Source organism: Phasianus colchicus, chromosome 11 (assembly GCF_987193195.1).
Source record: "Phasianus colchicus chromosome 11, bPhaCol1.hap1.1, whole genome shotgun sequence".
Lineage (NCBI taxonomy): Eukaryota > Metazoa > Chordata > Aves > Galliformes > Phasianidae > Phasianus > Phasianus colchicus.
The window spans coordinates 20653680-20666506 of record NC_143446.1 but is presented as its reverse complement, the minus strand read 5'-3'; the positions used below and the strand labels follow the sequence as shown (position 1 = coordinate 20666506).

Here is a 12827-nt window from a genome sequence, read left to right as displayed (position 1 = left end):
CTTGTATTTGTGGGGAATTTATGAAAACACAAATTGTTTACAATTAAATTCTTAATTACAGTTATTGTAAATTATAGAGTTTACAATATGAAAATATTAAAATTCTGAAACTATCAAAATGTAAAATCCGTTAAACTGAAAATAAGGTTTATTTTACATTAAGCAGATGTATGTAATAATCTAGGCATATAGTTTGTTGAGATTAAAAAAACATTCTTCCAAAGAATAGAGTTCTGGCCTATTTGCCTGGTTTTCAACAAATAGTTACGGCTTAAACTGGTTGTAGAAGAAACCAGACTGCAATATTCTGTTCTTTTTTGTATGATACATCACTGCAGTATTTTATTGCCACTAGGATGGAATATCTATATAAGTGTACCATATCATAACAATTCATAATACTTTGTTTTCAGACATGCTGCATGTGTAAAGTTTGCAGTCAGCAGTCTTCCAAAGTATTGGGTTTTTCTGTCACTTTATATAATAACTTTCAAAAAGAATATGACTAAAAAGTACTCATGTCATGCTGTTGCGGGCGGACAATAGTGTCACCTCTGGAGTTGCTGCAGTGTTATTATGGTAAATATTTATCTACTGTTTAGAATTGTGTTACTTTCTGTAACCTGTTGCAACAAAATGTCATGTATGCTGTTATTCAAATATTTTTGTATCCTGTCTGAAAACATTGGTGAGCACGTGCAGTATATGGCTTTAGAACGGAATTATCTTTTGTTTGAATTTTCTCACAAGTGTTAAACTATCAGTTCAAGTCATAGATTACTGACTTGGAAAACGCACCAGGAAAGCAGAGCCAGTCATGCTAGTGAACTTCTGACCAGAATAACAGAAGTTACCCACATGCACTTGAATATGTGCTAAGTCCACTGATATCTGTAGAAGTATACATTTGAACAGCACACAAAAACAAAGATATCCAGATTACTAGCTGTATTAAATTTAACTTCTTACCTCTAAAAACATTTGCACTGTTAAGATTTTTCTTACTTTTGCTTAGAGAGTGAAATTGCCATTTTGTTCACTTGGGCTGTAAAGGCACCACACTTTCAGAAAACTTCATGGATAAGATCAGAAACCAAAATGAAGTGTCAGTTCATTCAGATAGAAGGTCTGTGTACTCTTCAAACAAATTCTGTGTATCTCTTGTCTGTGCATCTGTGAACCCAGGATTGAGGACATTTTTATTTTAAAATTTCTAAATAATGAAATATTTAACATGACACATTGTAAAACAAAATACACAAAAGAAAAAAAGGGATGAATATAAAATTGTAAGTTGAGAAAAGTGCATTTCAGTAAACTGAAGACTAAGGCAATTTAACTATGTTTACTTTGGTTGTGAAAAATTATAATTGTTCTGTGATTTTGAATATGCCTTGATTTGGTTTTGTGGGTCTTTTTGGTCATCTATCAGGTTCATTGTATTCCCCCCCTTTGTTCCCCTTCCCCCCACAAAAAAAAACAAAAACCTGTAATTCATTAAAAAAAAAAAAATAAAATCTGAGTTGGTTTAATGGTTGTAACCTTTCCATTAAATGTAGGTTGCATGCTAAAGCCATCTGATGTTTAGTAAGCATCTGTATTTTAAAATGTGTAAATCAGAATTCTGTGTGTTATTTTACAGGTACAGACTGTTCAGAATTCACTATCTGATTCTCCAGTGATGACCAGCCCTTCCCAGCGTATCCAAATTATTTCCACAGATTCCTCTGTAGGCTCACCACAGCGCATTCAGGTAAAAATCTGTTGGTTTAGTAGTGAACTGTTATGTCTTCATTTTTTTTCCTTCTCCTGCTCTCATTTTATACAAAATAGCACTAAAATCTATTGAAGGCTTCTTCAAAATTTGTAAGAATAGATCATTTCTATCGCAGACCAGAACTCTTTCTCTCAAAAGATACAATTAGTGATGGCTGGTTGGCTGTATATAACAATTATATTGGTGTAGTGGAGTGAGGAGTATTTTCAGGGGTTAAACAACCTACATATACAAGTTGCATGAGCTCTAACCATACCAAATGGGCAGACACTGTCAACAGACAGTTCAGAACATTTAAGGTCATCTCTAAAGACTTCTTTCTCCTTTCCTCCCTCTATCCCTTTCTTCCTCCCTCTCCCTGTCAGATTTAGAAAGAACCAGTGGCAGACTTGCCTGCAAAGGCTGAAGTTAGTGCTTGGATTACTACATGATGGATTGTTGTTACTCATGGATAATATAAAGATAGCATTAACATATCAGAATTCTAAATGTATGCAACGTCAAATGATATGAAAACTAAGTATAAGCGTTACTAGAGTGTTGCAGTGCTACTTTAGCCATCCTTGACCTTGTTTTGTGCCAGTACAATACTCTTGTACTTTTGCCAGAGGTGGTGCAGGAGAGGCATTTGAAATGGTCCTGGGCATACAACCTCCACCACAAGATGAACTCCCTCTTTTCAGAAGGTTATCTAGTATTTCTCTTCTGTATGGTAGGTATGAAGACAGAAATATTCTAAACAATTTGTTTTGTTTATATTATTTTGCACTTACAACTTTGCACCAATCTAGCAAAGCAAAATAATTAGTAACAAGGGCTTTTATGAAACAGCATTTTATAATTGTGACACAGAAACATTATTTATGTTTTATAGATTGTGACCGATCAGCAGACAGGTCAAAAAATCCAGATAGTGACAGCAGTGGACTCATCTGTGTCTCCAAAGCAACAGTTTATTTTAGCCAGTCCAGATGGAACTGGTGCGGGAAAGGTGATTTTGGCAGCACCTGAGACATCTAATGCCAAACAACTTATCTTTACCACCGCAGACAACATTGTGCCAGGCAGAATTCAGGTAAATATAGTAAACAAGGTTAACCACAGACTTTTCTGTTTCAGTTTTTGACTTTTCAGTGCTTTAAATGTAGAATTCCTTTAAGACATCAGGAATTGCGATAATTTTATAACATGGAATAGATGATAAAATTGTAGGCTATGGTAGTCAGTCCTAAATCACACTGTCTTCATGTTTCTCATGCATTCGATTGTATTCATTCCTCTCACTGAAATTCCAATTATGAGAAAGCATACACAAATAATTAAGCTGGTGCTTGTGAGGGGGTGCCAAGATTTCAGATCTAGTAAAGATTTACAAATGTGCAGTGATAGAACTTACCTGGGCAAACATAGGTTCACAGTGCAGTGTCACAGTATTGGGATTGATGTTCTTCAGTGCAGAAGCTGTCACAGAATCACAGAATTGTAGGGGTTAGAAAAGGCCTCTAGAGACCATCTAGTCTGTGAGAAATGCTTGTGTTCAGTATTCCAGACTCAGGCAGAATTTGCTTTAAATCACAAATTATTTCATGCTTTTGCAATAGCAGGTGACTTCAAGGATAAAAGGATGCAAGGAGTAGAGAGAGGAGACAGTTTATATTTCCTACTTCCTGGTGCGAATTCCCTCCTCTGTTTCCTTGTTGGTTGAGGACTCCAGGACTTACAGCCTATCCAATGCTTCTAATTCCCTCAGTGGATGACTAGTCCCTATTTACTTTACTGCTTGGGTGACTCCTCTATATTGTCCTCCCTTTCTTGTTTGGCTTTTACCTATAATAGGTAAATATTATAGGTAAATAATACCATAATGGTATGCTGCGATAACCTCTCATAGTTAACCTTCCCCTCTGGCTGTCATTCATACTACAGAACCAATTTGTACTGGTACATCTCCTTACATTACTCAAAAATTCAAGGTCTTCATTTCTGCAAGCAGAAATGTATCTTGTATCAGAGCTCCATGGTGCCTCTTCGAACACTTTGCAGTCATTACATCTTTTTGTTATGCAAAAACAACATTTATTTCATTGTAAGTCCAACCTTCCTGCTAAAGAAGGTTCCCAAGAGCAGGTTGCAAAAGAAAGTATCCAGGTGAGTTTTGAATATCTCCTGAGAAAGAGACTTCTTTACCTCTCTAGACAGCTTGTTTCAGTGCTCTGTCATTCTCCTGCTCATATGGAACCTCCTGCATTTCAACTGGTGTCCACTTGCTGTATACTACTAAAAAGAGCCTGGCCCCGTCCACTTGACCTCACCACCCTTTAGATACTTAAGCATTGATAAGGTCCTCTCTCAGCCTTCTCTACTCCAAGATAAGTACTTCCCAGGTCTCTCAGCCTTTCCTCATAAGAGAGATGTTCCAGGCCCTTCATAATCTTTGTAACCTCCACTTACTTTCACCAGCCAGTCTCTAACTGCCTTAAACTGAGGAGCCCGGAAGTGGAGACAGTACTCCAGATACAACCTCACCAGGGCAAAGTAGAGGGGGAGGATCACCTCCCTCACCCTGGTTGATTAGACTCTTTAATGCATCTTAGGATACCATTGGCCTTTTTTGCTGCGAAAGTGCTCTGCTGGCTCACAGCCTCTGTTATATTTGTGGACTTTGAACGTAGTCCATATCAATGGGAACTTGGCAAAACAAATTATATAAGCAATAATCCATTTCCAGTGAAATTTGGGATTTTTTCCTAGCCACCTTTTTTTAAAAAAAAAAAAAAGAATAAATATGAGCTGGTGCCTTGTTCCTATTTCTACTATTAGAATAAGAGTATTTTACAGTGAGCAGTTATCTTTTTTTTTTTTTTAAACCAATTTTTTTTTTGACAAATTGTGTCAACAGTCCTTGAAATTTTATTTTATGATGTTGCACCAGTTGTTACCAAGTGGGTTTTGTTTTGTTTTAACTTTTCTGTGGTGAGTTGAATGTTTTCAATTGAAGTTTTGGGATCCAAGGTCTTCAGAAGCTAGACTGTTTTCTATAATTAATGTCTGTTTCAGGCTGTCTCCTCTAAACCACATATACGTACTAGCTAAAGTGAGGATGTTGGAGAAGAGTGTGTGGAGTACAACCGTCTTTGGCTAAAATATAGCAGTTGTTTGATGGTAATTTGCAAGAAAGGAAGCATACTGCTGACTGCACAAGTGAGGGAACTTCTATTGAACGAAGCTTGGAGTACAGTTTGGGATTCATGTTTTGCTTTGGCTGCTCTAATAGTCTTGCTGTTGACAGTAAAAATGCTCATTAATTTTTATTTTATACTACTTAGTTTCATTCCACATCTGTCATACTTGTCTTCACCTTTGGCTGCCTCTTGCCTGTTGATACACCAACTCTAGGCAAAGATCCTTGCTTTCAGCAGAAAATACTGCCTAGTTACCTCTTTTTGTTTTGGAATTTTCACTCAGATAGTGACAGACTCTGCTTCGGTGGAACGTTTGCTGGGAAAAGCTGATGTTCAGCGGGCCCAGGTAGTAGAATATTGCGTGGTCTGTGGTGATAAAGCATCAGGTAAGGAAGCATAGAAAGCAACATTCAGGAAACTGATTGGAAAGATTACTAGGGTGAAAGAAGGGAGGAGGTCTCATGTGGTTTTAAATGATTATAACCATGCTGATGGCAAAAGCAATTGAATCTAAAGTGGAAAGAGATGTTATACATTTATAACTGTATGCACAGAGTAGTACAGCTCTGCTTGGAAGAATATTAATTTGTGGAGTAAATGATAAATTGGCATGTGCCGAAAGAGGAAATAACAGTTGCATAGCTCCTAGTAACTGAAACCATTTGAAGAATTAAGTCCTGTTCCCCAGAGCTGTGGGCAACCTTGCAGTAAGTGTTGCCTAGAAAAGTCTACCTGCTTCAAGGAAAAAATGCTTCTTAGAGATCACTGACAAACACAGGACTTCTTGGTGGATTTTGGTTTTTTACTGTTAAAGAAAGAGGCAAGTAGAGATCAAGTGAGTCCTCAGTGTTTTGGATCCATTCAGTAACAAGCAATCTACTAGAAAAAATTTCAGCGTTAACTAAGGAAGCATTTTATAAAAGTGCTTATGTAATTACAACAATATCAGAATTAATATGCACAGGAGTTTTGACTAAACATTGAATTTCAGATTTTATTCTCCATTTACTTATCTCCATTTACTTAAATGATTAGTATGTGTGCTCTTTTAATGTAACTTCAGGCATGTGCTATCCTTTATATAGCTCCTTTATATGCTGTAACAGCAGATAAAGTGGGAACTACTACTTCAGAGGCCTCTTATTCAAATAAAGGCTTAGCCGCCTTCTCTCCACTTTCCCACCTATAAGTCTTGACAAAAGATAATAAAGAAACATCCTGTAAGGCTTTAATAATACTTTCTGCAGTCCAAAATGATGACGAGAATACAAAATAAAGGTGCCTAAGATAATTATTTTTGTATTAAAATGGGAGTTATTTCCTTCTGATGATAGTTATGTTTCCTAGGTCGTCACTATGGTGCTGTCAGTTGTGAGGGATGCAAGGGTTTCTTTAAAAGGAGTGTGAGGAAGAATCTGACCTACAGTTGTCGTAGCAACCAAGACTGTATCATCAATAAACACCATCGGAATCGCTGCCAGTTCTGTAGGCTTAAGAAATGTCTAGAGATGGGCATGAAAATGGAATGTGAGTGTTAATTACCTAATGTGAGAGTGTGCCTATCATCTAATAAATATGTGGATTACTATTGGTTTTTAATGTTTTCATTTCAGTCTGTTGATTGAAGGAAATAGAACTTTGGATATCCATCTATCTCACCTTTCTTTTATGTTTAATGTGCAATAGTTGTTTTTATTTATATCTGCTTACTTGTGGTCCTAGAGCAGCGTGGTTAGTCATGCATCTTAGTATGCATGTTACAAATGCAGCATATGTGTATAGTATAAAATATTTTAACAAAGATGGGTGTAAATCTGAGTCTAATATTGCATGTACGGAACACTTTTTTGCAGGTTTATTTTTATCTTTTTACTCAGAGATGGGAAGTGTTTGTCTTTTTTTTATATTAGTTTGGTCATTTTTAAGCTTATTTTCCTGTTTGTATGCAATACTTAACTACAGTTCCAGTGCTAGAATCCAAATAACTCTTTCAGTGCATTTTAATTCCAATTTATAGCACCCTCTGCTTCTATAGTCCAGCACTTCATGAAGCCTGTTATCTTGTTATTCTCTGTTAAATTTAAGGAGAATTTAAGGTGAAGCAATAAATATTCTTTCTACTCCAGCCACTGAGTTATAAAGGAGGCAGAATTTCGTTTTGTAAATGAGATCTTTGTTGTATTTACATTTTAGAAATCCAGAGGGCTAAGCACACACTGAATATGAGGTGTGACATCTGTGGTGAAGAAGGTGCTGCATTTCCAAAAGCAAAACCCTTTTCATCCCGGTGTTGTTAGGATGTATGCATACTGATTTTCCTGTGCACTGGTTTTGTTATCAATACCTATGTGTCCACCAAGCCTAGAAAATAGATACATCTACTTACTAAGCCCCTAAATTTTCCTGACACTAACAGTAGTAGTAAAAACAAGATGAACAAATAAATAGCTTGCTGTTTACAAGGATAGAAAGAAACATATCCATGAATTTTAGCGTTACATTGAAAAAGGCTATACAGTAGGATTAAATTTTTTGATTGTAATGTTAAATCTTGTAGAGCAATAACCATTGTATGATTGATTTATACAATGAATACATAGTTGTATTGTTTCCATTTGCATTTCATTTTCGGATGAAAAATTGACGTGGTCAAATGTTATGCCAAACTATAGATGAATTTGTAGAGATTAGTGACTTAAATTGCAAATAACTTTCTGTAATCTGCTTAATTATAATACGTTAGTATTACAAAGAAGCACTTTTCATTTCCCTTCTTCTTTTAAAGGAGTTAAAGTGCTTGTTTGGCATATTGAAGAATAACCTTATTTTCTTCCAGTTTTCAACTGGAAACATTTCTAAGTTCTGAAAAGGTTAGCTTTAGAATGCTGCTCCCTAACTGGCCTGAATGAACGAATGAGTGAATTGCGTGTCATGCAGAGAGACTTCCTCCAGGGAACTAAGCCGCATTTCTTGTATAACAGAAAAATTCTGTAGCCAACTCATTGTTTCTACTCATCCAGAGTAAGACTGAGTCTATTTGTGTATAGCTTTACCTGGGATAAGAATCCTCCTCCCCCCCTTTTTTTTTCCTAATGTACATTGCAGAATGTTTTGTCTCCTAAATACCTGTGAAAAGTCAAGCTTTGCCTCCAGTTCAGGCAACTTAAATGATCAGTCTGTGCCTTTGTCAGTTAAAATTTACTTAGACACAAGAATAGCAAAATTGGAAGTGTTTCTTTGGTCTTTATATTAAATTTCAGTTTCATGCTGAACTAACTCACCACTGTAGTTATTTAAACAGAAATCCTACTATTTGAGTTTTACTTTTTTAGTAATGTTCATTTGAATGATTTTCTTTCAAATCTGCATGTTTATATCTTCATATAGCGGTTCAAAGTGAAAGAAAGCCTTTTGATGTGCAGCGTGAAAAACCAACCAACTGTGCAGCTTCCACTGAAAAAATATATATTAGAAAAGACCTACGAAGCCCTCTAATAGCAACTCCAACATTTGTTGCAGATAAAGATGGGGCACGGTAAGTCGATATAAAACGTGTTGTTTAAGGTTATTTGTGCATTGCCGGTACAGCTATGTTCTTTTTTCCCCCTACACTCTAAAGCATTGTTAGTTTTTAAGTTTACAGTTTCATGAAACTGGTACTCTTTTATTCTGATGTGCTATTACCTATTCTTCCTATGCATTGTGTAGGTACCATTAACTGTCACATGGCATGTGGTTTTCAACAGGTCTGCAGGTCTTCTTGATCCAGGAATGCTTGTGAATATTCAACAGCCTCTGATCAGGGATGATGGTACCATCCTCCTAGCTGCTGACTCTAAGGTATGAATTCTTTCAATTAAGTTCTGAACATATTGATATGTACAAACTGTTTTAGCTATGTACACAAATATGAATCATTCTTGCACTTGAGAGGAAAAGGTTGGGGTAAGTCTGAAAATCTGTAGAAATGCAGGTAAAATAAGTTCATCAACAGAGACATCACTTCTTTTCACACTTATTTACACCATAACTAGTTCTGTACAATATGCCAACAGAGGTGGTGATTTAAGGTTTAAGGGTCATTGTCAATCAGCTGTGAACCATTGAAGGTGATCAAGAAATGGAAAAGTACATAAGAGTAAAAAGAACATAAAGATTAAAAATGTAAAAAAAAAAAAAAAAAAAAAAATGATGTAGCACCTATAGTTTTGATCCATTTTTTTTTCCTTTTTAGGCTGAGACAAGCCAGGGAGCTTTAGGAACACTAGCAAATGTTGTAACATCTCTTGCTAACCTCAGTGACTCACTAAATAATGGAGATACTTCTGAAATTCAACAAGAAGAGCAATCCGCCAGTGAAATTTCACGGTATGCATCTTAATTTAGCATTTTGCATTTTGTATAGTGCATATTTACACTTGTTCATTGAAGTGATTTGGTGTTGTGATACCAAACACAGTAGAGATTGCCCAGTACTGTGAAATATAAAAAACAATTCTTTGGAAATCTGGACGTGGCTGTTGTCTCAGCCTGTAGTCTGCTTGTGAAGGACTGTGACGTATTATGATGATAGTGGTCTGAGACTAAAGCAGGTTTCATATTAAGAAAAATAAGAGTAGAACAGACGTATAGAACAGAAAAGACCTTCAACTTCAGTGAGTCCATGCATCAATCTCACTTGCCAAGTCCCTTCACTAAACCATGTCCTTTAGTGTTGCATCCATACATCTCTTATATATCTCAAGCCACCACTTCTGAGGGCAGCCTCTTTCAGTGCTTGAATAAGTGATTGGCTTGTGGCTTTCAGAAACACTGAGAATAGTAATACTTTGATACTGCTTTATTTGATAGGCTTGTTATATGGAAACTTCTCCTGTGAAGTGCTTGTTGCCCTTAATTCTTTTCCTTGGGGATCTGTATGATTTTGCTGTGAGATTGTATTGCCAAAATACCAGGTAGTTAAAATAGGATAATTGTGGTTAAAGTAAGATGGATAAACATTTTTTTAAAATTTAATATTTAGAAGAAATTTGAATACTTTATTAAGTGAGGAAAAACAACACACTCTTGAGATTCTAGGGATGGGGTAATGTATTGTTTTATTGTTTGTTTTTTTTTTAATTCTTATTTGTTGTTGTTTTTGAAGGAAAATGCAAGTTGGCAGCACAGTGAAATAAGAAAAATACTTGGCCTTAAAACTGAATATTTCTCAAGTAGACTTTTAAGAGGTGCTTTACTTTAGGATCTTAAGTCTGTTATTAACAGATACCTTAAAATACTTGCCACTGCAGCTTCTGATTCTTAACCTTGTAGTCGTCATCTCCTGCTTAAAAAACAAGAATCCCCCAACTTCTCAATAAAAATAGTAGTAGAACAACACTATGAAATACCATTATACTATCCCTTAGTATTTAAGTGGAGCATAAAATTCTGAATCTAGACCTAAGCTCCAGTCATCATAAAAAAGGGAATTTACACAGTCTTATTTTTGCAATAGCAACAGTTTGAGTATAAAGTACAGGAACTAGTCTTTCTTAGATTACTGTCATAAGATTTCTAAGGCACTGTCTTCAGGAGAAGTAAATTGAGATATGTTTTTGAGGTGGGAATCTTAGTATTTCAAGAAGAAATTGGGTAGTAATGACAGCATCTACAGGATGTTCTGCAGACTGCACGTGGTCTTTGTGAGGATTCACATAATCTGTTAAAAACTTCTGTGGTGAAAAGAAGTGGGTAGTGAATGGTGAGTGGAAAAATCCATTTACTAGTACAAACACTAGTTTAAAGTATGATTCACAGTGTAGTAGAAAGTTCATTTCCTTACAGGGAGATTTTTTTAATTGGTTGTATATTGGGCATTCCCAGTGTAATGTCCAAACAGTACAAGAGAACCAGGGCTTTAATGAAAAATCTGTCCTCGTGTCTTAGGGTATACATTTCCCATTTATGTTAACTTCTGAGTGGGAATGCCTCATTGAGTTTTATTTAACAGCTTCTTTGAAAACTTCTGAGAGTGTGAGGAAACACTTTCATTGTCACTCTTTATTGCAGGGCATTTGATACTTTGGCCAAAGCACTCAATACCACAGATGGTACAGCAGCTCCTAACTTGGCAGATGGAATGGATCCTACAGGAGGAGGGAATATTCATGTAATTAGTAGAGATCAGTCGACACCAATTATTGAAGTGGAAGGACCCTTACTTACAGATACACATGTTACATTTAAGGTATGTTTCTTGACGTATCTTACTAAACCATTGAAGACATAATTCAAAATATGAGTTTTCTTTAGCAAAATTAAATGTAGCAATCTAGAATAATAACTGGTATTTGAAAGAATCTAGTACTGTTTTCACTCTTTCATGGTCTATGTAAAATGTATAAATGGTTTTTTTGTAAGACATTTATTTCACTTTCTGCTATGGTTGATAATCACTTTACATATCATCCATATAGTACTGACTTGCTTAGTTCATTTATAGTTCTAGGTAATGTAGAACTTTTATTTAAAGCATTTCTGTGTGTAACGAGAGGTTGCAGTGCCTTTTTAGACTGCTTCAATTACACTAATCAAACAAGAACACATTGAAGAAAACTGTGGGAGAAACAATTACAGTCGTTGTTATCAGATTGCACTGTTTAAAGAGTTACAAAGATCATTACTGAAATACTAGTACCTAACAGTCAGTTTAATTGTAACCTGCTTATTCCTATTAATGGTGTCTTGTTTGTAGATTCATACTCTACAATATTCCTATTTTAGGTTTTATTTTGCTTTCAAAAAGTTTTAGAAAATAGTTTCATAGTACCACAATGTTAGATTTGTTATTCTGAATCATTTTAAATTTCATGTAATGAGACATTTGAGCGCTCTCATGTTATTTTTATCTCCCGTCCTCAATTTGCGTTCCTTCCAAGTAGTAATGACTTATTTAGTGAAGTTTAACTTTGACAGTATCTTGTCAAACAATTGCTTATGACAGTGAGACTAGCTTGAATGCTTTCAGTGGTTACTTCATTGATAATAAAAATTATTTCATACCTTAACTGTACATATTGTACTCTACATTTTGCAGCTGACAATGCCCAGTCCAATGCCAGAGTATCTTAATGTACACTACATCTGTGAGTCAGCATCACGGCTACTTTTCTTATCTATGCACTGGGCTAGATCCATACCTGCATTTCAAGCACTTGGGTAAATAGACATTCTACTGTTGGTTTGCTTTCTAATTAATTAAGGCATTGACCTTAATGCTTTTGAACTATTTTGAATTTTTAAATGAGCAAATTGTTTAATTGTTACTGAATTCCTTAATATGTGAAGGCTATACAATGTTTTCCTTTTTGAACAGTAGAAATATAGATGGTGGCAAAGGAAGGGATAACTACAATATCTGATGTTACTGCTTTTACAGAAGCTAAAGCAGAATCAAAAGCAAGGATTTAATTTGTAGAAATAAATCTTGGTGAGGAATTGGCAAGCACCATTTTACAGATAACCTGTATGGTTTCATGGAGCTGATCTATTACTTCTTTTTGGAATACTTGTAATATGGTAATATAAGCTGTTTTAGTAAGGTGGTTGAAATACATTAACCCTCGTTACTGATTGTTATAATTGATATACTATAAAGAGAGGTCATACCAACCTGATATGAAAACTTAGCTTCTGCTAATTTTGTGTTGTTCATAGCCAGGAATGTAATACAAGCCTTGTGCGTGCCTGCTGGAATGAGCTGTTTACTTTAGGCCTGGCACAGTGTGCACAAGTGATGAGTCTGTCGACTATCCTTGCAGCAATTGTCAACCATCTTCAGAACAGCATACAGGAAGGTATGTGTTCCGTATGTGATTTTTATGTAT

The 12827-nt window shown here is 35.6% G+C and overlaps 1 protein-coding gene across 10 annotated transcripts in view; it reads left to right on the top strand.

Moving 5' to 3' along the window:
- NR2C2 (nuclear receptor subfamily 2 group C member 2) overlaps nucleotides 1-12827 on the top strand; it is a 35649-nt gene that overhangs the window by 9005 nt on the left and 13817 nt on the right. For 9 of the 10 annotated variants that reach the window (XR_004168553.2, XM_031605097.2, XM_031605079.2 and 6 more), the window contains 10 exons: nucleotides 1643-1753; nucleotides 2652-2852; nucleotides 5243-5345; nucleotides 6307-6486; nucleotides 8347-8494; nucleotides 8706-8799; nucleotides 9194-9327; nucleotides 11011-11188; nucleotides 12038-12159; nucleotides 12658-12797. Coding sequence is in view for 9 of the 10 variants with exons in the window: in XM_031605097.2 (XP_031460957.1) it covers nucleotides 1643-1753; nucleotides 2652-2852; nucleotides 5243-5345; nucleotides 6307-6486; nucleotides 8347-8494; nucleotides 8706-8799; nucleotides 9194-9327; nucleotides 11011-11188; nucleotides 12038-12159; nucleotides 12658-12797 (1411 nt within the window). In the remaining variant the exon portion in view is untranslated. Of the gene's footprint in view, nucleotides 1-1642; nucleotides 1754-2385; nucleotides 2490-2651; nucleotides 2853-5242; nucleotides 5346-6306; nucleotides 6487-8346; nucleotides 8495-8705; nucleotides 8800-9193; nucleotides 9328-11010; nucleotides 11189-12037; nucleotides 12160-12657; nucleotides 12798-12827 lie in introns of those variants that run through there. The other variant, XM_031605121.2, reaches the window with a different exon arrangement.